Here is a 25,599-nt window from a genome sequence, read left to right as displayed (position 1 = left end):
CTTAACCTAACCGAACCTAACCGAACCTAACCTAACCTAACCTAACGTAACCGAACCTAATCGAACCTAACCTAACCAAACCTAACCTAACCTAACCTAACCTAACCTAACCTAACCGAACCTAACCGAACCGAACCTAACCTAACCTAACTTATCCTAACCTAACCGAACCTAACCGAACCTAACCTAACCAAACCGAACCTAACCTAACCTAACCTAACTTATCCTAACCTAACCGAACCTAACCGAACCTAACCTAACCTAACCGAACCGAACCTAACCTTGGGCAAATGCTGAGATGCAGGGACTGTTCCAGGCCCCGGGCCAGATTTTTTTACCATATCGATTGACGTAAAATGCTCATCATTAAAATTGTACAATCCCATTCCTGGAATTACATTAACATCATTTATTCGTATTTTAACAACGCTTAATTCATCTTTAATGTTATTATTTTTTTTGTACTTTCGACAAATAAATAAATAAATTAGCAAAACCATTGTTAAAAATTTAAGTTCAAGTTTTGGCTCAAGAATGTTGATTGTTAAGAGTTTATTTTTCACATATTTTTTTGCACCCTCCTTTTTTTCTGGGGTTGCTTTCATAACCACCAAAAATAAAAGGCCTTTATTGAAGCCACTCTCCGGAATATTAGGGCAGAACCATAAGTCGTAATTCCAATAAACTGAATCTTCGTATAGAGTATACCAGATTCCAATTTGTTGTAAACAAGGTAAACATGTTCGTGGAAGAAAGGAGATGAATTTTGTTGTATACTTAAAATATTTTTCCAATAATTTGTTAATACACCAAGATTGTTCTAATGACTTCGTGTTCAAAGTGACTGAGCGCAGGACTTGTAATTCGAAGAAGATCCCTGGATAATTTTCATCAGCGGTCTTCGTAGATTTAATGTGAACACTGTCACGATGCCCGCCTAGTCAGGGGCGTATCTGTGCTACTGAGACGGGGACGATAAGTGCGACTCTCGCTGATGCTTTCCAGCGCGGTGTCGCCTCTAAAGGTGCAAGGCTGTGGACTGGCGTGCGCAGGGAAACTGGGATAAAACACTATTTGGCGGAGGAACGAAGATGAAGAAGTAATGCAAGGCCCGTTGAGTGCTTTCAAGAATCAAACAGGATGATTCATGCATGAAATGTATTCTGAAAACTCTTCTAAAAAAATATATTTTTTTTACAAACGAAATATGAAAAAAACTTTTCATCCGCTTTCGGAAGTATTCTTAAATGCTTTTCATGAACAAAAACATCTTTGTAACAACTGCTTACCATGGCCACTTCGCCGCTACCCTACTGCTTGAATCTGTGTGTGAATGTGCGAGTGACTGGTTTCAATGTAGTAGCACCTATTTTTTTTTTTTTTTAACTATTTGCTGTATGTTTAATCATTTTCCTTTTTATGTATGTCCATGCTTAATTTCTTATTACTTTAAATTAGTTATGATTGAATCTTTTGTAATAGTTAACATTTGAACGTTAAGTTAAAATTTTAATTTGTTTTCTTAATATTTAGTCAACATCTGCTTATATCATGCTTAATTTTTAATATTCCACTATTTGATGTAATTGCAGAAAAGTGGTTAGGTCTAAGTGTAAGAAAAGGCGTACCGCCTTAACTTCGTCACCAATAAAGACGATAAATAAATAAATATATATATATGATTGTCGTTGAATAGTTTTTTTTTAAATCGAGTTGGGTTTATTTGTGAAGCTGTTCGCACGTGACGTGTGCCCGGTCAGGCGGGTGTCTCGACAGAACAAGTGTCGCCGGACACTTATCTGTATTTATTCATTTTTAATTCTTTGTAAATAATACTAAATGTAATAATGTGTGCATTTCCCAGTGATGTGAAGACATTGAGCCCAATGGCTCCAAAGGCAAAGACAAAAGGTTTTTTAAAGTTTCCTTTTATGATATGTATATATTCTGTGCCATGTAAAAACTGAAGTGTTAATATGTAAAAATTTGGCAAAAGAGCAGGAAACTGCTGGTATGTCTAAATAACCCTGCAAAACCATGTATTGTGACGATTACGAAAAATAAAAACCTATTAATTGTTAATTGTTGTTGAGCCCTGGGGTACGTCGGGCGACCTCTAGACGCGGGGCAGAGGGCGGGGCTGCCACGACCACCCCTCCCCCTCCCCCCTCCCCTCATAGTGTTTGCCGAGGAGGTCGGTGGCGTCGCGGGTCGCTGGTTTGTTTACTTCCCCCAGCCCCCCGCCCCTCCTTCCACCCCTATCTGGGGTCGTCGTGCGGCGGACACACACTGCCGCCACTCCACGGCGATTAATCTTCCCTTCCCCTTCCCAACACAACCCTTACCACACCCTCCCCCCCCCCCCTCCTGCAGAAGGCCGCACCACTGAGTGAGCACTGGGCGGCTCAGCGTCCCCACTGAGACGCGATTCACGTTGGAAAATACCACCCGCGAAATTATTTGGTGGGCGGTCTAGATAAGCGCTTCCCGATTTATTTATTTTTTTTTCGGCCAAGGAAACCTATGATCGACTTTTTTTTTTGGCCGGAATCCCAACTCCTTTGAAAGAAAGTTATCTGGAAAATAATTGTGGCTGCTTTATACGTAGAGACCGGAAACATTCGCGGATTCATTCGGCGATAGGCTAGAATTCAAATACTACATAAACATTTTAGATGATTTTGCTTTTGGCTTACTGTTCATCTGGACGAATCTCAACCAATTAACAACTCTCCGACCAAAGAAGGATGGAATCACAGACAAACCAGCTGAGACGACTCACAAGTCGGCAGCCAATGAACTTGCGTTATTTGCCCGAGTGTACAGGGGAATGTGTAGTCTATCCTGAAGGCCATCGAAACCGCGAATTTTTTCAGGTCCCTATTTATACGACATTCGTCCTGACTCACGGAACCCCCTGTGCCATTTCCACGGAACGTCTTTTGGGAACCGTTTGCACACTTAATGACTAGAGAGAGGGACATGTATTTATCTTAATGCTCATTAGACTGCAATGAGGTTATGCCAGCGATTGTGACTGGCGGCCGTCTGCAAGAGAAGACATCGCCCTGTTTGGCTGGGCCATTCGCTTCCGCACATGTGCGATTGGTGTGCCGACAGTATACATTCGCCTTAAATAAACCCAACAAACCACGAAACACAGTCATTGATATGAAGGTTTAACACACATCTTGTCTGGAATTCTTTCTCCTGTCTGTCTGTAACTATAGACCTGCAACGATAAACGCGTTTGAGAATTATTATAACCCGTCGCCAGAAAGTGACGTGGATGTCGCAGGTCTGTAGCTACAACGAAAACACGAAAGAACTGAAAAAAATTGTATTAGTAGTACGATACACGCAATCCTGGTTCACTTAACTAAATGTGTTGTTTTTTTATCGTGGGTAAACTGTGTGATTTCGGGTTTTTTCTTTGCTTTGAAAACAATTTCATTTCGATACAAGGATGCGACGCAAAATATGATTGTCCAATAAATTCAACTCATTCCTGTGCTTCCTTCAACACGACTCTTAAGGGCTCCGCCTACCCGGGCGCACACGCGGTGCGCAGAGCTTCAGGAAAAACAACGCGATTTCAAAACTACTCAAGATATCCGAGTGCGGTCTGCTTAAGAAAAGCATTTAAGCGTTCGCCGAGGGCCGAAAAGTACTTTTGATTTCGGTTTAAGTTTTTAAACTGTGTTCTTAGAAGAGTTAAAATGGTTTAAACGCATGTTTTCATAGTAATTTTTAGGCGTAAAACAACCAGTACAGATTCTTGAAAACACTTAAGGGACCTGCATTACACCTTTATTTTCATTTCTCTCGCCATAAAATGTTAAGTCTCCGCTCAGATCTCGCAGTTATCCTGTGACGACGAGAATACTGCGCGCCAGTCCAGAGGGGACACCGCGCTAGAAGCACCAGCGAGCGTCGCGCTTATCATCCCGCCTCACCAACACAGATACATCCCTGACGAGGCGGGCACCTTAAGAATTGCTAACTGCTCAGTTAACGACAAACCGGTCCGTTCAGATCTCGAATAGAACTGCGGGTCTTAAGCTGGAAGAGCGAGCGCTGGTCTGAGACAAAAGACCAAGAGACTTAAAGGGATGTTCGCCTGTCAAGAGGCGCCCCCCGGGAGCACAAGGGGCTTATCAGCAACGCAAAGTGTGAGTGTTCTCGTCGAGAGAATTACATTCACTGCACTCTCCCATCAGCGCTTGCAAACGCTACCCTTCTCCCCCTCCCTTCTGCCGAACCGAGAGATGAGACCCCGCTCATCAGCAAGCTCAGTAGCTTGTTTCATCGCCGTCTTGCTTCCCCCCTCCCCTTTCTCTCTCTCACTCTCTCCTTCCCCCGCAGCCACCTTAGAATGGCTGAACGGGGGAAGTGAAGTGAAAACGGGATTTATCACCGGTGGGTCTCCGATGAAGGGGAAAAACGTTGGATGGAAAAATTGCAATTTTTTTTTTCTTTTCCCAAAACTAATTCGGGCGCTCGTTTAATCTTGGCATCGCTCTTCCTGACGTTTCGGGACGGAACATCTTCAGAAAAACTCAACTTGTCGATGAGTGCGATGTCGACCTCTCGTCGGCTGAAGACCAAGAGGGCCTGGTTTCGAAGTCCCGTCAAGGCGTGAACAAACTGTGATGCTACGTCTTCGAGAGAAAAAAAAACTTCTCCTGTGACTATACAGTGATTGTTCAAATATTGCCATACTTATTTACTATTTCATAAAACTTAATATGAAGAATTTTAAATATTACGTGAGTACTTTTATCATACTGTTTTTTTTAATGCCAGTAATTCATAGGGGCCGGAAAAATTCGCGGATTCATTCGGTGATAGGTTAAAATTCAAATACATATACATTTTAGATGGTTTTGCTATTGGCTTTCTGTTCATCTGAACGAATCTCAACCAATTAAAAACTCTCAACCAAAGATGGATAGAATCACAGACAGACCAGATGAGACGACTACAAGTCAGAAGCCAATGAACTTGCGTTATTTGCCCAAGTATACAGGGGAATATGCAGTCTATCCTGAAGGCCATCGAAACCGCGAATTTTTCCGGTCCCTACTCATTTGCTTTCTTATTGGCTGGTCGATGGTATTCGGTCTCCCTGCTGCTGTCTGATTATTGGCTGGCCCACAGTCGTAGAGGGGAGTGGCGGAACTATTGTGAACCTGTCGCCAAATCAACGCTAAGGTACCTGTAGATGTTTACTGGCTAAATGGTGGCCTAAAGAATCCCCCAAGATTTCCGAGTATATATTTATTGTAAATATGTTTTTGTGCCAAGATAGTCTCCAACTCACTGTAACTTCTCCTTATTTTTATGATTGGAATAAATAATTTGTGATAACTGCTCACTTCACGAGTGAGTTGTAGTAGCAGCTACATATCTTAAAACCATATTTAACTTTGCTAAATTACTCAAATACCAACACGTAATTATAAACTTGTTCTCCCATGAAAGGGCTGTCCAAAATCTACAGGTGTTAACAAACTAAAAAAAAAACATATTTTTTAAATTTGACTTTTTTAGTTCATTTTCCAATAATATCTGTTTTTACTAAAACACGTAGAGAACTGTGGAATTCATCCCGGATTTATTTCTGTCCTTAATCTTATATATTTTCTAAAAGTAAATTATAAAAATTAAAAAATCTAAATCATTTTTTAATTTAATTCAAGTGCCAGTAGGTACTTACCATTAAAAATATTGCATTTAAACTTAGGAGGTACAATTGTGAGTGTGTTGTCAGAGCCTAATGCGTTAATTAACTATCAGCCTTGGTTATTTTGGTGCAAGGAACTCTGACGTCATGCTTTGCGACTCTAACAAAATGAGATTGTTTGGAGTGCCCCTTCCGTAAGTCCCTGCCGCCTGAAAAACAATTTTTTTTTCACCCACCTCGGAAAACTAATACCCCCAGAAAACGCAAATATTGGTTCGCGGAGAGAACTGAGAGGCGCTGAAATATCGACGAAGGCGATTGGCGTACCTCCGTGGTTTTCTCTCTCTCTCTCTCTCTCTCTCTCTCTCTCTCTCTATCTCTCTCTCCCTCCCTCCCACCCCCTCCCCCTCCACTTGGCAAGTTTCACTGATCGCCTTCACTTACACGAGAAACTGCGTTTGGTAGGGAAAAAAAATAAGTTCGTTTCAAGATAAATTACGGACTTGGAAATGAAAAAAAAAAAGAAAAAAACCTTATATCTTGAGAGGATTTGTGAGAGTTGGCGATGAGAGAGTAAAAATGGTTCAAAGTGGGCTAACACCCAGCATCTGTGATTTCTTAATCTTTATATATATATATATATATTCTTTAAATTATTCATGCATTGGGGAATTTTGATTTAATGAATTTTTTTTTAACGTAAGCAATCGCAGTTTTGCACTGTTTGTCGTGGAAAAATTCCCAAAATAAAAAAAAATGAAGATAATAAAATTTACAGAAAACAAGACTGAATCGGCTGATGTCGGACAAACGGAACCAGCGATGAAACTAAACAAGTATTATGGGCAACACAATGACGACAGCACGGACAAACAATGTTCAACCTATAAATACCATACAGCACCAGAATTCCGTTGAAGGAACTCAGTCATGGAAGAAAATAATATAACAACACAGACGAACATAGTGGTCTAACAACGACAAGACAAGATTAAATGCAGGCAGACAACAAACTCTTGGACAACACAGCAAACACATAAACACAATGATTTTCATTTTGGAATTTTTTCCATGACAAACAGTGCAAAACTGCAACGGCGTAAGTCCAAAAAAATACATTAAATCATTAAATTATATATATTTATTTGTGTTTGTGCCAATGTGAATGTGCGTATATTTATGTGTGTATGTACATGTATATATAAACAATATACAATATACATATATATATGAATATATATATATATGCACTTGCATGCTTGCACACTTGCATAGTTTCACACATACAGACGTGTACTATAACTACTGCATAGTTACCAACTAGGACAATTTTTATTCGTTTACTTGCGCACTTGCATAATAGCATCTTGAATGATCGCATACATGCATACATGTATGTGTGTGTGTGTTTATATATATATATATATATATATATATATATATTCGAAATAGGCTGCATCGCAGATTTGACCCTCCAAAGACCTAATAAATTTGCGTTCCTTTTGGTTTAGCGACGGTTTAGCGTACTGAACACCCCCCCCCCCCTGTTTTAATCCAAGAGGGGCTGCCATTTTGAAGTCTGGCCACCAGAAGCGCCAGTCGCCTCAGCTACGCCACTGTCTGTGGTGGCAGGACCGGGGGACGCACCACAACGCCGAAAAATGTCATTAGAGGACTGCCACAAAGGTTAGATTAGACTAGGTTAGGCTAGGATTGGCTAGGTTAAGTTAGGTTAGGTTATATTACGCTAGGTTAGGTTAGGTAAGGTTAGGTTTCATTGTGGTATTTCGGCGTTAAGGTACATTTAAGAAACACACACAAATTCATCCAGTTGTTATTTCGGCGTTGTGGTACACAGCAGTTTTCTAGCTCTCGGCGTTGTGGTCGATTTTGAAATTCGGCGTTGTGGTATTTCGGCGTTGTGGTCAATTTTGACATTCGGCGTTGTGGTATTTCTGCGTTGCGGTAACGACCCCAGGACCGTGGTTAAGAGGCTGGCCGCCGGCTTGTTTGTTGCAGACCGACGTGTGATGCCCGGCCATGAAGGCGGCCATCTTGCTGCCGTACGGCGCGCTGTCTGGCGTCGGCTGCTGCCGCTCCCACACCAAGCACGCGGCCGTCGCTAGCGGCGTCTACACCCTGGTGAGCATGTGCACTTGTCCTAGGTCCTAGATGCATCCCTTACCGTGAAGCACGTCCGAGGATAGTTCCAGTCTTTAATGATTACTAGAGACCTGCAAAATTCGCGGATTCATTTCGTGATATGCTACAATTCAAATAATTATACCTTGGCGCTGCTTCTACCACTGGTTCACTGTTAATCTGGAGCAAAGAGGGCCAATCAGAGACCCTCGCTCAAAGAAGTGTCGAATCACAGACACTCAGTCGAGACGACTCACAAGTCAGCAGCCAATGAACAGGTGGCATTTGCACGAGTGTGTAGAGTGTATATATATATATATATATATATATACACACATATATATATATACATATACATACACACACATACATTCAATGCTCTCAACAAGGACAGCAGCTTGTGAACAAACGACGTCGTTCAGCAAAATTTCGCGCTTTTTTTTTTTTTTTTGGTGAGGGGTTATGTCCCACATAAAAGTGCTTAACGAAGTCGATCTCAGGTGTTCAATGGCTGCTGCCGCCTCGTTTCACTTTTCTCTCCCGGTCGCGCGTGATTCGGTAAGGTGTTTTGTTTAGGTGTTTATCATTGGCCTCTAGTCCTTAGAGGCATGAAAGGTTACGTGTTCTCAAATTTCAAAGCTTATTTATTCAGCGTGCGAGAATTGGCGATCATTCTGTCACCAGACAAAAACACAATGATATTTTTTTTCAGATTAAAAAAAATATAGGACTTTGGAATTTTTACTCTCAGGCAGAAACAACCGCATTAGTTTAGTATTCCATTTATTTCATTTACAAACTAGCAGTGCCTCAATTAAAAATTTTGTAATTTGTTTGACGTTGGTACACATAGGTATACAAAGCATCTCTTTACTCTCTCTCTCTCTCTCTCTCTCTCTCTCTCTCTGTTTCTCTATCCCTCCATCCATCTCTCTATATACTTGTATATCTACCTCACGTCATCTCTCTCCTCTATATACCTTTATCTATATAGCTCTATATATGTCACTCTACAGCAATGAAAATATTTAACTTCTATGTTTTTAACTATCTATATTTTTACCTGTCACAGGTTTGACATAGGTGTATAAAAACACGGGCGTATTCAAATGCAATTTTTTTTTTTTTTTTTTTTCAAAATTTCGAAGCGTTTGGTGAAGAACTTACGGAGATTAAATATTTTGAACGAACGAACAGTTACATGTTTTTATTCGTGCAGGTGAAGTCTGACCCGACTGGGAAAGAAATAGGTAGCTAGGGATGAAGATTTTCCACCCGTAAACCCAATCAGCAAAGGAAATTTCATTTCACTGCGAACTTACCTTTTCCGATTTATTTTCGGTGAGAGTGGGATGAACTTGGTTTTGGGGGGGGGGGGGGGGTCTGTTTGTTTCGGCTCGGTTCCTCCTCGCCGGCCGCCTTCTAATCGGAATATACGAGGTGACACGCGGCGACTCGGAGCAAGCGACTCGAACACCCGAGAGTTGCTGGGGCAAGTAAAAGGAGCAGTATCCTAAATTATTTTGCTTTTATTCGTTTTCATTCCGTATTATTTTTTTCCAAAACTTAATTTTTAAGGAGAGTGTGAAAATGGCTAAAAAACGAAAGTTTTCAGAATAATATTCAGGCCATTAAACGCCCCGGTTTAGATACTTGAAAGCACTCAAGGGCCCTTAGCATTACACCTTTTATCTTCATTTCTCAGCCATATAATGTTACGGTCACCGCCCAGTGCACTGAGAGAAGACTGCGCGCCAGTCCAGAGGAGACACCGCGCTAGAAGCACCAGCGAGCGTCGCGCTTATCATCCCGCCTCGCTGACACACACACACCCCTGACGAGGCGGGGCCCTCGATAACCAAAGAACGTAAACAAACACAGACAAGTTGTCAGCGTTAGATATTAAAAAGAACTTGAAACAGGAGCACAGCAGGTTCGTGACCGCAACCACCGCGCATATACGCACGAGCGGCTGTGCTTTGTGGTAGTGGTACCACTGGCGGCAGTGATCGACGTGTGGGACTTGCGAGAGTTGTCTGTGAACCTCGCAACTCTGGAAGGAGTCTGTTGTCTGTTCCAGTCGCGCTCCCGCGAAACCAGTTGGATGAGAGCGAGTTGGAACAGAGTCGCGTCTTTCAGCTGTAACCAATACCGGTGCGGTGTTGGTGCTGAGAGTGGTTCGGAAGAGGGGGTAGGGGGGAGGAAGGGCTGACGCTAATTCCAGTCGCAAACACGTCTCCGGAAACTCGATTAGCGCCGTCGGCACTAGCATTGTCTCAGTTTCCCAGCAGGCTGTCTTGTAGGGGGGGGGGGGCTGCCCCCGGGAAGGCAAGTTGTTGGAGGCGCCCGTGATACTGGATGAACATTAAAAAAAAAAAGAAGAAGGGGGGTTGTCTGTAAAGTCGGTATACGTACGATGATTTTACGTGATAACGTCGTAAGAAAACATTGATGAAAAATTGCATACGTTTATGAAGTGAATTGAGTTATCGTCACTGAATTATCATTATTTTGTGTAATACAAAGGAGTTTAATTGAAAATTACAATTTTTTTTTCATTGAATACTAAATAAAATCTGTTAACTTTTTCTACGATCGTTTATATGAGATGATAATTATTTAGTCATAATTGTAACATAACCTATTATTACTGCACTCGCCGACCGATGCTACTTTTTTTTAAAATAATCAAAGAACAATACATGAGATTATATCGCTAATCAAATTCTTAAATGCAAGAATTATTTACCTTTTTTTGCTGCAATTGTTGTTGTAATAAACAATGGAAACCACATTAACTTTTCACTTCACTTTATAAACAGTTGACAAAACAGTTCACGTGTAGGTTGTGTGCTGCCGCTGTCTCTCTTCCACTCGCGGACGCATCGGCCGATGGAGTGTTAAGAGAAAGAGAGATAGATGTGTCACAAGCCGATCGTGCCTCTCTACCGCTAGCACGCTCGGCTCAGGCGGAACGTGACAAAAAATTTATTGATGAACGCCGGCTGCACGCACGAAAAAGCATGACTAATTGACGTTCCGCCTGAGCCGAGCGTGCAAGAATCGGCCAACCACCGTGCGAGAAAATCTTCTATAATATCAAACAGGTTAAGGCGGGCTTTTTAACTAATTGTTCGTGATTATATTTAAACAAATTATTTAAATTAAATTTTCAAAAACTATAAATAATATTTGAACATTAAAAAGTATGCAATTTTTCATCAATGTTTTCTTATGTTATGACTTTATCACGTAAAATTATCGTCCGTAAACCGACTTTACGGACAACCCCCCCCCCTTTTTTTTTAACGAAAAATACCTTTTTTCCCCCTCCTTCCCTGCTCATCCAGGCGTTTTTTTTTTTTGACCACGATCACCTTGTGTTCGAACCTGTTTTTTTTTTCCTTCTCGTTGCTTTCCTTCGGAAAGGACTTGTGAGTATTTGACAGTTTAACCGTTGAAGTTCTTGGTCTGTGTCGATTCGTCCCGGTGTGTTTTTCTACTTGTGTGTTGTACTGTCGTTTGTGGATGGTTTCGCTGTCACTCGTGCCAGCGGCCACATGTCAGCACCAAGCGCGCACCATTTGGTGACTTCGCTCACGTCCCGTGGTGGGGTTTCGGGAGAGCGCGTAGTTGTTTTTGTTTCCCGCCGCCAGGGGCGTCTCGAGTCACCGGCGCGACCGGGCGGTGTTTGGAACTGCTCTGGTCTCTGTCGTCGAACAAACTCAGTGGTCCCCCCCTCCTCATCCTCACCATCACACCCCTTGAGGCCGAGATTATTGGGTTACCGACCCCGCCTCCTGCTAGTGAGGAAGGTGTCTTGCCCCCCCCCCTCTCCCCCCTCCCCCCTCCTAGGGTCAAAACCCCTGGTTCGGCTCTTCAACGTCAATCTAACTTTGATTCAAACAACATCTAGTTCCCAGACTAGCCCAGTCTAGACTCCGCACTCCCGAATACAAACTTTTCCATGTCTGTTGTCCATTCATTGTTTTTTTTTTTTGCAGATGAAACAGAAATATTCATGTAAAATTACAGATATTTGTAAATATGGTTTATTTCCATTTTTCAAAAAAATTGTGTCAGTACAAAGTAGTGTTCGCATTAATACCGTGTTCGGATTTTCTTGCCCGGGCATTTATGCTTTGTGTTGTACCAGTACCTCCAATAATTGTTATAGTTATTTGTTAACAGTTCCCTGAATACATTTACAATATTAACTGCGAGCATAATCAATCATATTACAAAAAAATAAACTCGAATTGTTTGAATATTTTATTATCTTTTCCCACGGTATCTTGCCTAGGTGTTAACCTGCCTTCCCACAAAATGAAGCTGAAAATGGACGTCCCAATTTTGCTAGACGGAAGTTTTGATGCACCGAGATTGTGCAATCAGTGGGAATTTTAAAATCAAAAAATTTCCCTCCTTTTTTTTTCCAAAACTTTGGCAGTTATGTTCCGTATCGTGTGTTTAGCACGAGTAGCAACGCCAGGTACTTAGGCTAGTTTTCCTGTATACCTGAGCACAGACTTCGACGACAAAAAACTTTTGCTGTTGAGTGATACAGCATATTATTGGCGACGCCAGATAACAATTTGAAATTGCAACTTTAGTATCGTTATTATTTTTTTTTAGCAGGAATGACTAGAAGTGCAACTGAAACATCCGAAGTTTTCAGCTTCCGCATCACACGATGAAATCATGCATCGAGCAGCAGCAGCAGCAGCAGGGCCGGATTTAGGGGAGGGCAAACGGGGCGAAAGCCCCGGGGCCCCCACAAACGGAGGGCCCTCCCCCCCCACAATAGAGACTTCGAAAAAAAAAATCTTTCAAATTCCGACAAGCAAACACTAGTAAACATCTTTTCCTTTGATAACTTATTCTTTTTTCGCTGTTTTACCTTTACCTACAGTACTTTGTACATACATGATTATATTATTGTGAAATATTAACAGAAATATTCATTAACACTAAAATTTAATTTCATATAATTCTTGTCTGCGATTATATTTATGTATGTTTTTTAAATACTAAGAGAATCTACTTGATTTCACAATAAATTATTTATTGGAAAACTCGACTGAACAAAATTGTTCATTTTATTTGTAAAATAATTTGGGGCCAGGGGGCCTCCGCTCCTCTGTTGCCCCGAGGCCTCCAGACCTCTAAATCCGGCCCTGAGCAGCAGCAGCAACCACAAGACTTGATCTTGTGCTAGGGAGAGGCTTTTTAGTTCAGTTCAGGCCGAGCTGTAAGTCCGCACTGGGAACCGGACTGATAGTAAACGTAAATACTCCTTCCAACTCCTCTTTGGAGCCGCGCTTGGTCGCAGAGGTATATGGCTTGGAGCGGGTAGAGGGGGGTGGGGCGGGGGGCGCTTGCTGCCCCTGCAAGGAGCATGCAGGCATGCGTCCCATTCGCGGGCGGCAACTTCGCCAAACTAATAACACTTTTCTCTCTCTCTCTCTCTCCATCTCTCTCTCCATCTCTCTCTCTCTCTCTCGAGAACTTCGGAAACGGATTAGGCGTCCGAGGAGACCTCCCCCCCCGTCCCTTATCGAGGTCCCTCGCGGGAGTAACTTCTCGTGAGAGAGAGAGAGAGAGAGAGAGAGAGAGAGAGAGAGACCGATAGGTAGGAGACCGGAAAATGCGCGCTCACGAACAACCTTGCTCCTTTGCTTCTTGCGAAACCCGGCCACACAGTTCGCGCGCGCGGATTCATTTTTTTGCGATCGGCCGGAGTCCAAAAACTCGTTCACTTTCAGGTCGCTGCTTCGGTGACTGGGACGCAGTCCACCTCAAGAACTCTTTGAGCCAATAGAAAGAAGAAGAAAAAAAACCTCTTCGACAGAAGAAGCATCGAATTTACAATCATCCCGATCAACATGTTTTAGCAAGTCAGTAGCCAATGAGCAGGCGTAATTTTCCCGAGTATGTGTCCATGAAATAATGTCCCGGTTATAAATTTCAGAAGTATCAACAGTAAGTGTTGTAGAGTTCTGGTTCAAGGTCACAATTAAAGAGTAACTCTTAATAGTTATAGATAAGCGCATGCGAGAGTACTGCTTTGTTGTTTTCTCGCTTGCAGCGCCACCTACGCAAAATAGCGACTCCTGAGCGTAAAAGCGTCTTGTGTTCTGTAATTCGCTGAGAGCGAATCTGCAATTTTCAGCCCTCCCTTTTGGAATCTCTTTGCACGAGAGTGGTTGAACGTCGAAGACCCTGACCGTTGGATTGGTCGTAATGTTCGAGACGACAGAGCTCTTTTTTTCGCTGGCCTCCACGTTCACCTGACATAACGCCATGCAATTTTTTTTTCCCGTGTCTACGTTCCGCCACTACCAGATAGTTTGCCACAGTCGAGACACAGAACTGAAGAGGCTATCGCTTCCATTACTCCGGACGTGTTAACCAAAGTGTGGCAAGAATTGTACTGTATGTTTTATGTGTGCCATAAAACTAAAGGTGCACATATTGAACATTTGTAAGAATAACTGGGTTAGTTTAACTTCAATTTGATATATTAATTGTTGTAAATAGTCTAAATTAAACTGATATAATCTACCATTGAAACTGGGTCATTCTTTTATGGACACACATCTATATATAAACTTTTGATTTAACGATGTTTTCTGGGATCCATGGACCATGAAACGTTAAACTAATTTAAAAAATTTCTGGAAGTCACACCATTGTACATGGTAATGACTAAAATAGGTCGTCTTTCTTCGAAATACATAAAATAAACCACAAAAGGATCATGGAACACCAATCATGTAGATATATGTACTTGTACTGGAAGAATTTTTTGAAGTTATACTTCTTTAGGCGCGTTATGAAAAAATGATGAGAGTGAAATTTTAAGATGCGCGCGCATCACTGTAACACAAAATTAACAGGTTCAAGCTGCCCACTAAACCGCTCATTAAGTCTCGAAAAAAGCTACCAACAAAATAGAAATAGAACCTCTATTAGTCGCGCATGTTGGCACGCTCGTCGCCTCTGATCACTGTTTTCATATTTATAATATTTATCCACATGTTTCTAGTTTCTACATTCACAACACGTGTTTTAGTTTCATACAAGTGAGAATTATATATGTGCTAATAAATTATATTCAGTAGTGATTTAAATTGAATATTTTGATTAATATTATTTACTATTCGTAAATATTAGTAAAAAAAATTGTGCTTATATACTTTATCAAGTGCTCCAATATAATTGAGGTTAACTATCCGTATGTATTATTTATTGATATAAATTAAAACGTTATTATTTAATATAATTAATACTAAATATTATTAAATTATTAATGTTAAATATTTATTATTGGTTATTTAATATTTACAAAATAAAGAGTTAAATTTAATAAAACATTTAATAAAAAATTGTGATAAAAATTAAAAACGAACATCAAATTAAAATATTAATTTTTAATATTTATTATTAAATTGAATAAATAATAAATATTTATAAAAGTTAATGAACAAATTTAATGAAAACTTTTTTATAAAAATGAAAAGTGAATGTTAAATTAAGAGAATAATAAATATTTAAAAAATAAAAAAACTTAAATTAAAATTTTGAATTTATTTCAAATTTATTTATTTTCTTTAAAAATATTAAATAATCAATATTAAATATTTAAAATTAAGAATCTTGCAATATTAAGTACAAATTATGTCATATATTTATTATTCTATAAATTTTATTTTATTATTTTTTTAAATTTAAACTGATCTTTATTGACTGTGTTGAGTATCTTTTTCCAGCCCTTTTATTTTTTATTGTAATTAATTATTTGCATGTAATATAAAAACTATTTTTAATGATGCCAAAGAAGTATAACTTCTCATTCGCGTACATAAGTACCTACACGCACCCATTTTTTTTTACATATTTTAAACGTGAAAAAAAAATTACGTGGCTACCACCACTGTCAAACACCTAGCTCCTTTTGATCACACGGATCTTTCACGGAGCCATACGTAAACGGAAGAGTTGTGAGTTGCTCAGCTTTTTATCGTAAGATATGTAGTTTTCACGCACCCGGCGACGCATGCGTACTATATTGAAGATACTCGTACGGCTTGCGTATCCACGTACGGTACCTATACTTTCGCCCGTGTATCATTGTAGAACGGGCCTAAATTATCAGTGTTAAACAAGACCGTATAAAGCAAGTTGAGCATCCATTGGGCAGACAGTTCTTCGGTACCTTGCTACACAATGACACACCGGAGTTATACCTGGACGTGAGCTACTGCCGCTTACAAACACAGCAATTCGAGGTTTTAAAACATTTGTATCTATGCACAGTAAATAATAACTAGGGACCGGAAAAATTCGCGGGTACGATGTCCTTCAGGATAAACCACGCATTCCCCTGTGCACTCGGGCAAATAACGCAAGTTTATTGGCTGTTGACTTGTAAGTCGTCTCAGTTGGTTTGTCTGTGATTCGATCCTTCCTTGGTTGAGGGTTTATAATTGGTTTAGATTCGTCCAGATGAACAGTAAGCCAATAGCAAAATCATCTAAAAGGTATATGTATTCGAATTCTAGCTTATCGCCAAATGAATCCGCGAATTTTTCCGGTCTCTAATAATAACCAGCAAATAAGTATACTGAAATCGCATTATAATTTGGCGCAAGATTATTTTCAGCAAGCATGTTCATTAACGAGTATGTGTTATTTTCGTATTGACTGCGAACACATTACCCTCTATTAGATATGTAGGGAGTAGGGGGAGTAGAGCGGTTCTGGACCAATCAAACAAAAAAAAAGCAAATTAAGTGTGGTAGTGGTAAATGTGCGGTTCGGGTGCATGCATGCAGACTAAGGAGCTGAGGGTTGGTGGCCATGTTGGATATGGAAATTAGGTGATTAATTATGCTTTTATTAATCATGTATTTACAGTTAATCTCATTATCTATCGCCCTTTATTAATCATCCTTTTATCATCAGACAATTCTATCATCATCTCCCCAAACCTCTCGTCATTTCTCTCTCCAGGTGTCGTCTACTGTTGGCCGCCATTTTGAACATTTTGGTTCCGAAGTTAGCTGCTAGTTGTCGGTGGCGTTTTAAACACCTGCATAAACCCATACAAGATTGATTTACCACTTCCCCAGATGACTCCCAAGAAGTTGTCTGAAAACACCATCAATTACTCATCCTCTATCTACTCAAGATATATGTATTTGATTCGGCCATACCTTTTTAACTGAAGGTTCTTAAAATCGTCATAAAAAACACCATCCAATGATCGTGGAGATTTAAAAGTACAGCCAATTCCACTCGTTATTTCACCAAATACACCGAAGATATATATTTTTTTTACTTCCCTAAGAAAGTCGTGATATAGTTTATGTAACATTGCACGCAGAGTAGTATGTAAATCACGCAATAAATTACTGCGTTATAAATAAAAAACTAATATTTTATCTGAAAAAAAAATGGGGAGCATAGAAGTCTCCAAATTAATTATAAACGTGGATTTGCTGGCCTGTGTGCGTAATGGAAAAGTCGGTGGCACATTGGGGTTTGGGATTTGGGTGGGGGGGGGGGGATGACCGTAAATTGGTTCGACCGCTGCCCCGCGCTTAATGGTCGAATTTTTTTTTGGGGGGGGGGGGGATGTGTATATACGAGCGCCGGGTCTGGTGGGGGTAATTTAGGAATCTCTCCTGCGGTTGGTTACGAGGACAAGGTGAGAAATATGGCAGGTATTTTACCCCCTACTCCCACCACCAAACCCTCTCTCACTTGCTCCTACTGCGAGCATCTGTTACTTCCACTCCGATAATTATTCTTCTTCGCCTGGCCTTCCCCCCCTCCCCCTCTCTCTCTGGCTCCCTCTTCGCTCCCTATTTTTCTCCATTCTCTGCATCTCCTTCTTCATAGTGCACCTGCGGCTAGGATGAGATTTCATTACCGCAGTAATGCCTAAGTGAAATGAAAATTAATTCGCCAAGTAATTTACGGGCACGTGTTTTGCCAGTTTTTTTTTTTTTTTGAGATATTCGTGTAGCATTTGTTTCAGCACTTAAAAAATTTCTTATTTTTTTACACCTGAAATTATAGACGAAAGAAATGTAAAAAAATATAATAATGGTTGTGTGTACTTATGTACGCACGATAGAAGTTATACTTACGGCGTAAAAAAAACTAACTTTAATTTTGCATGCAAATAATTAATAGCAATGAAACAATAAAATTACAGGAGTGATATTATAAATACTGTTGATAAAGTATATATTCTGTAAAAATTAAAAAAAAAAGACTGAGGATTCATATTAATATAAACATGTGTATAAAATTAATTAATTTAGTTGATTTAATTAATATTCGATAAAAGTTTATTTAATAGTACAAATCAATAAATATGCCGAATTATATTTACTGATTTATTAATTTTAATTATTTATTAAATAAAATTTTCATAATTTATAATGCAAATAAATTATACATACGGGAACATATCCTCACTTATATAAATACACTTGAAAATACCGTTGAAAAAAGTTTATAAACACAGTTTTTATCAACCATATCCACACTAAATATTTTTTTTAATGATATGGACTAATATTTAATATCAATCACTAAAGTATAAGATATAAAAGCACATACGTATATAATTTTATACATATGCAGCAATTTTTTCATCCTGTGAAGATTACGTTGCATAGTACGCGCGCATCGTAAAATTTCATTCTTATCTTTTTTTCATAATGCACCTAAAGAAGTGTAACTTCAAAAAAAATTGTTTGCTTCTGGATTAATTTTCTAGTTAAAAGTTGTTTTCAATTTTTTTTTTTTTTCATGGAAGCTAGGTCCACAATCTCCAGTCAAAATTGTTAGTTACATTATTATTCCGCTAAATATTTGAGCTGCAGGTTAGTACTTCTGTAAATCTGTCCGGAGGCATTAAAATTTTTCGACTGAGTAACTTTGCACAACAGTCATTTTATTATTTTATTTCTATTAACTATTTGCATTCATAATTATAGTATTTTTTTGTATCACGCTAAGTAAGTATAACTTATAACCCTTTTCTTCTCTCTCTCTCTCTCTCTCTCTCTCTCTCTCTCTCTCTCTCTCTCTCTCGATGTTAATAATATTTGTGTTCCGTTATCCCCTTAAGGCCACGGTTGAAAATAATTTTATAAATTTTTTTTTAGAAGTGGGTCGTGGGGGAATTTTTTTTTTTTTTTTTTCCTCGAAAGTTGTGGGTTGGTAATTTGCAGGCGGCAGGTTGGAGGCACTGTGGCGTGGCTCGCCCCTGGGATGGGATTAGCAGCCGCTCGGTTTGCGGCCTGTACCCCCCGAGGGTGGAATATTATTACGTTTCCGGTCTCACGGTGACGCGTGCGCTCCTGCCCCCCCCCCCACCCCTCTTCAAACCATCGTCCACCCTACACCATGCCCGCAGGCCACGCCCGCATTCCCGCATCCCCCCCCCCCCACACACAACCCCTCCTCCTCGTGGCTCGTACAGTTGTCTTGCCGTGCGTCACGTGGTGACGTCATCCCTCCCCCCCACCCCCACCACCACCCCCCCCCCACCCCTAGGCCATAGAGTGTCGACCGCAGCAGTTCGGTATCAGTCGCTCTCTCTCTTCTCTCCTTCTCTCTTCCACCCCTTCCCCCTGCCATTCTCCTCGAATTGGCTTAAAGGTGTGCGTCCTGATCAGCGTAACTATTTTTTTTTTTTCATTTACGTTCCACAAGGTTTTAAACTTGCTGACACTTCGAGAGGCTGAACATTAACAAAATGAAAATATATATATATATATACATACATACAAACATTTTTTTTTTACATTATTGGCTTGCAAAGTTGCTTTTCGAAGTCATACTTCTTTAAGCGCGTTCTGGGAAAAAAAAAACAATTACGAGAATGAAATCTTTTACGATGCATGCCCAGCATGCAACGAAAATAAATAGAATGAAAAAAAAAGACTGGATACAAATAATAATAATTGTACAGTCTTTTAAAACCATAGGTATACTTTTGTGACTGATATTGAAAACCGTTATTTATTCTGACTATTGGTGATAGAAATTGTGTTTATAAACTTTTTAAAGTGTATTTAACTAAGTGAGGTTATGTCCCCGTATGTATAATTTATTTGCATTATAAAGTATTACATTATTTTTAATAAATAATTTAAAATTAATAAATTAGAATAAACATTCAGCATGTTTATAGATTTGCATTATAAATTCAAATATATCTATATTATTTTATTATATTAAATATTTAATTTTATACACATGTTTATATTAATATTTAACAGTGAGTATTTGTTACAATATTTTTAATTTATTTGATTTATACTTTTTGGCCATATTTATAATATCACTCCAGTCCTTTTTTTATTTTATTTCTATTAATTATTTGCATACGAAATTAAAGTTAGTTACAATATCTTTCATGTAGTACGACAAACCATTTCTTGGCAACTGGTTTCCAAAGAAATATTCTGTGAAAGTACAGAAATTTTTTTCCCTTTGTACCCGCGATTGCCAGATACGGAGATATGCCATCTTGGTTTCGACCGTGTTCAGTCCATACGTTTAATTTTAGTATTATGATTTAGTGAAGTGACTGAACCTTCAATAGTGACCGGCTACTACAAATAGTTCTTCTTTTTTTTAAATGACTACAACTGTATTAAAACTGTCCATGGTGGAGGACGTAGGGAAATTTGGCAGGAGGGTAGCTGCGCTTTGCCTCGTGGAAAAAATAGTCCCTCACTGATGACTATTGTCGGTTAGTTCCGCGCGCGAAGCCCTTGGAAGGAAGATTCTGCCCCCCCCCCCCCCCCACAACCCATTTTTTTCTCTTATCCATGAATCGATAAGATTGTCACTCCTTGTATTGTCGGTATACACTTTGTTATGGGCTGTATAAACCCCTTAATGCGTGGTCTCTTCCTTTTAAGGGTCCCGCATACAGTCAGGGGTGTGTTTTGTTTTGTTGGGGCGGACGCGGGTATAACCTCTAACAACAGACTTCTCATCGTGCACAGGACAACTATGATATGGCGGAGAAACTGACGATAAAGGTGTAATGCAAGTCCCTTGAGTGCTTTTAAGAATCTGTGCCGGATGATTTATGTCTAAAAAAATAATAATTCTTAGAACGCCCGTTTAGGCCAGTTTTAAAACTAAATACAGGGACAGAACTAGTCATCCACCATCAGCACATTCTTAAATAGTTTCTCATTAAACAGACACCACTCGGATGTCTTGAGCCGTTTTGAAAACGCGTTGTTTTTCCTGAAGCTCTGCACACCGTGTGTGTGCCCGAGTAGGCGGGGGCATTAACTAAGGATTTTTTTTTTTGCAATATTGAAAGACAAGTAATAGTTGCGGAACATTAAAGCTGTTTAAAACAAAAATGGCATCAGTAGTATATAATAGTACTTATGTCTGGTGTCTGTTTCACAGTTCGGGAGCCGGAGTCGGCCATCTTGGATTCTGACGTCTTGGTGGCCATCTTTGATCACCTTGACCTCGACCTCGACCTTTCACCTCAGCGGCCATCTTGGAATCCGCCATGTTTGATTCCACCGTCTTGACGTCGAGCACCCCGCTGGCGTAATCCAAGATGGCGACTGAGGTGAAAAGTCGAGGTCAGGGTCAAAAGGTCAAGGGTCAGACGTGATGTAAAAAAATTTCAAGATGGCCGAAACCCGGCTCCAGGTTCCCGAACGTGAACCAGGTGCCGGATCGACCGTTGTATACTACTGACGTCTCTCATGTGCCTATCGCTCCCCCTTAACAAGCCAGTGGCGTGATGGCGGGGGAAGGGGGATGCTACAGGAGAAGTCGACAAGCGGATGCATAATTCATGTCCCCCACGGTGCTTGGAGGGGCCTATCGCCCTAGCGGCCTCTCCCCATCCCATCCCCATTCCCACCCCAACCCCAGGACGGAGCGCGGGAGAGGATCGTCAATCAATGGCGACCGCCAGTCGACAGCGAACACACTTCACGTCCGTCTCCCGAGGCCCGGCGCTGCCAACTGCCCTTCCACCCCCGTGGCTGCCTGCCGTTTAAGGGGGTGCCTTCTAGACCAGAGTATTTTTTTTTTTTTTTTTTTAACAATTTAATGCATGGAATATCTCATTTATATATGTGCCAATTATTTGTAGAACAGGTATATAGTATTTGGCATAGCCATTATTTCGTTGGTTTTACTTGTGTTTTATTTCATGCATATGTAGGTATGTGTGATAACCGATAGGTTTTGCGTGGATTTTGGCAGCAGTGGCTACGCTAATGCCTATTGGTTTTTGTTCAGACGCTGAACAAGCAATTCCTCAGGTCTTTACAGATAATAAAGTTTGCAATAGAAATATTTTGACTAAATTCCCCCCCCCCCCCCCCAACTAATCTGCAAACAGTTTATAAATATAAACGACACTAAGTAGAGATAATTTATTTCTAAAAACGTATCGTATGTATTAAATGTTTTTACTTAATTTAATTCACGCTTGAAAAATCTGCGATTTAATTTTTGACTATGACTATGAGTGATCTTTAAAAAAAAACATGTCAGTTCGGGTTAGGTTTGTGATCGGTTTCACTGTCCGAAAAAGAAGAGAAAAAATATCTGAAACGTATACCACGTCCGTCATCCGCGTGAAAAAATAAAATGTTACTTTCTTCTCACAAAAAGGCAGTGGGAAAACAGATGTGACAGCGAGTATTGTGTCAAAATTTAGCGCTACATGTCTTTCATATACCGACATTAACTTTCTATTATTATTTTTATGGTTCTGCTAATCCAAAACGTGTTTGTTTTCGGGCACGCCCAAGCGTCCATACCTGAAATATTAAGCATCACGCGTAATCGTGTCATTTGGAGTTCAATTTCCTTCGATAGACCACGGTCTCCTGCCGACTTCCTGTCAACGTTATTAAATGAATTCGAGCGACAGGATTATTGTGTGTGTGTGTCACGCACACCGACCAAGTATGGGCCCTTCTCGGAAACACACTGCCCGCGGAAAATTGGATTATTTCCTGCCTGTTCGGTGATGGACATTGCATCCCGTCTCAGTTGTTTGTTGATTAACTTCCGGCGCTGTTCGAATGAGTGATGGCGTCGTTGTCAAACATAACTTTTTTTTTGCGAGAGCAGATGTTTGCTTTCTTTTATCACGCTGGCTTTCTAGCTGTAGCGAGAGAGAGAGAGAGAGCCACTTTCACTAACACACTGTCAGTACCAGAGGACTAATTAGTTTTTTGACGCGTGAATTGATGATGAAACGCTATTATAAGCCATGCACCAATTTGTCATCTCAAAATTAGAAGATTTTTCGTGATCGAAGAAGACCATGTATGTTTTGGGCTTGAAGCTAAATATAGCCTACAATAACTTATTTACTAGTGCGTTTAAATATGTACCACTTATTTTTTTTTTACCAATTTGAAGGGGAAATTAGTTTGTCTATTCAGATACTATTCATAGACTGATGAACATGACCTCAGTTTCAGTTGCAAAAAAAAAAACACATGTGACGACATGTGCACACATTGTGCTTATTTCATTGCCACCAAGAATAATTCAACATTGTCAAAAAATGTTCCATAAAGTATGTATAATTATAATGTCATACTCAGTATACCATTACAAAAATTCTGAATTAAAAATAGAGTTTAAAAAATTACCTTTTATTTTAGTTATTTATGTTCGAGAAATTTCAAAATGTTTTCGTCACGTTTAAAACATATTTTTTTTTTTCGATGTTGGCATTTCTTTCTCGACCGCACAGAGCTTTAAGGGAAGCCTTCGTTTCACAGACGAGAGAGCCACACCCGAAGTAACCCGAAGTTCCCCGAAGTTCATGCTCGCTATTTTTTTTTCGTTCTATCTCATTGTATAAACCGGTGTGGCATTAAATTGTGCGGTCGATTAGGATAGGTGAGCTACATTATGAATACTTTAAAACATTGTGGATAGTTGATTATATTAGGTAAGTATAGCTACATTAAAAATACTGTGAAATCATTTTATGGTTGCTTAGCAAATAACTTTTTAATATGTAGCTATCCAGGGCTAGGAAACCGTTTACATGATTTCACAGTATCTTTAATGTAGCTATCCTATAACCAAATCAACCGTCCACAATGTTTTAAAGTATTTATAATGTAGCTAACCTTACCTTTTACAATGAACAAATAAAAAAAACCGAAGATGCACGATCGGGGGTTTGGCTCTCTCGACTGTGGAAAGAAGGCTTCCCGAGCTTTTAGTGGCCGTACTCCGCCTCTGGGCGCGTGACTATTCCCTCGCCCCTGCATGTCCAGAGTGGCCCCCCCGCGCGCTTCGAGTCGAGCAGTCGACCTCGACGTATAATCGATACATCTGCACTCTCGCTCTCGAACCTCCGGCGCGGCGCGGCGTGGCGTGGTGGTTGGCCCCCCGTCACGTCATCGCGATTTGGGAAGCGGAACAATATCTTCCCCGCGGCATCGCCACAGACACGGTGTCTGCAATCACAGCCCTCCCTTCACCCCCCCCCCCCCCTTTTTGCCCAACCCCTCCATTGTCTGTGTGCAGTAGGGGGCGACTGAAAAGCAGCCCTTCAGGATTTTTCTGGCAATGGTTTGTTTGTACAGCGACTGGAAGGGCAGCCCATCCAATTTCTGAAAACATGTTTCTTTAAGTACTTAAATAACCCTGAAAACTTGCCCCTTGGATGGGCAGCCCATCAGAATTTTTCTTACAGTAGGTAGTGTTTTTGAAAGGTTGTCTGAATTGTTGCCCCTTGTGATGGGCAGCCCTTCAGGATTTTTCTGACAGTGGTTAGTTTGTAAAGCGACTGGAAGGGTAGCCCTTCCAGTATCTTAAAATGTGTCTATTTTCGTAATTTTATAATCCTGAATTGTTGCCCCTTGGAAAGGCAGCCCATCAGTATATCTTTAACAGTGGTGTTTTTGAAAGGTTGTCTGAATTGTTGCCCCTTGGAAGGGCAGTCCTTCAGGATTTTTCTGACAGTGGTGTTTTTGAAAGGTTGTCTGAATTGTAGCCCCTTGGAAGGGCAGCCCATCAGGATTTTTCTGACAGTGGTGTTTTTGAAAGATTGTCTGAATTGTTGCCCCTTGGAAGGGCAGCCCATTAGGTTTTTTCTGACAGTGGTGTTTTTGAAAGGTTGTCTGAATTGTTGCCCCTTGGAAGGGCAGCCCATCAGGATTTTTCTGACAGTGGTGTTTTTGAAAGGTTGTCTGAATTGTTGCCTATTTAATGGGCAGCCCTTCAGGATTTTTCTGACAGTGGTGTTTTTGAAAGGTTGTCTGAATTGTTGCCTATTGAATGGGCAGCCCTTCAGGATTTTTCTGACAGTGGTTTGTTTGTACAGCGACTGGAAAGGCAGCCCATCTTAGAGCGCGCTCATCATTGGTTAACTATTTTAATTAATTACTAATTACCTATGGGTCAGATCAAAAATCGGCAAATACTTCCTGTCTCAGAAATTTATTCTCTATCTGATCAAAAAAAAAAAACGTGCGGTCTTTCACGGACACCCTATGTATATATCAACGCGCCATAGACTAACCTCGGTCATAGACCGGTGTTGCTCTCGGCTTCGCGGTCGACGCAACCCCTGCGCGGACGCATTTAATATCGCGCCGGCCAATGAGCGCGGCGGAAACCTGTCATGAATATTAAAATTGCAATTACTGTTAATTACTGAAGAGGCCGCGCGGCGGTGCTCCGTCAGGGGTTTTGGGGACGAGAACGAACCGCGG

General features: G+C 40.4%; 1 protein-coding gene across 4 annotated transcripts in view; it reads left to right on the top strand.

Annotated features, from left to right (window-relative positions):
- LOC134537007 (uncharacterized) overlaps positions 1-25,599 on the top strand; it is a 221,554-nt gene that overhangs the window by 121,325 nt on the left and 74,630 nt on the right. For 3 of the 4 annotated variants that reach the window (XM_063377179.1, XM_063377177.1, XM_063377178.1), the window contains exon 2: positions 7,706-7,828. The exons of the other annotated variant lie outside the window; for it this stretch is intronic. In XM_063377179.1, coding sequence (XP_063233249.1) covers positions 7,727-7,828 — 102 coding nt within the window. In that variant the 5' untranslated portion in view covers positions 7,706-7,726. The remainder of the gene's footprint in view (positions 1-7,705; positions 7,829-25,599) is intronic. 4 annotated transcript variants of the gene reach the window in all.

The sequence above is a fragment of the Bacillus rossius genome, chromosome 11 (assembly GCF_032445375.1).
Source record: "Bacillus rossius redtenbacheri isolate Brsri chromosome 11, Brsri_v3, whole genome shotgun sequence".
NCBI lineage: Eukaryota > Metazoa > Arthropoda > Insecta > Phasmatodea > Bacillidae > Bacillus > Bacillus rossius.
This window is presented reverse-complemented; position numbering and strand designations above follow the sequence as displayed.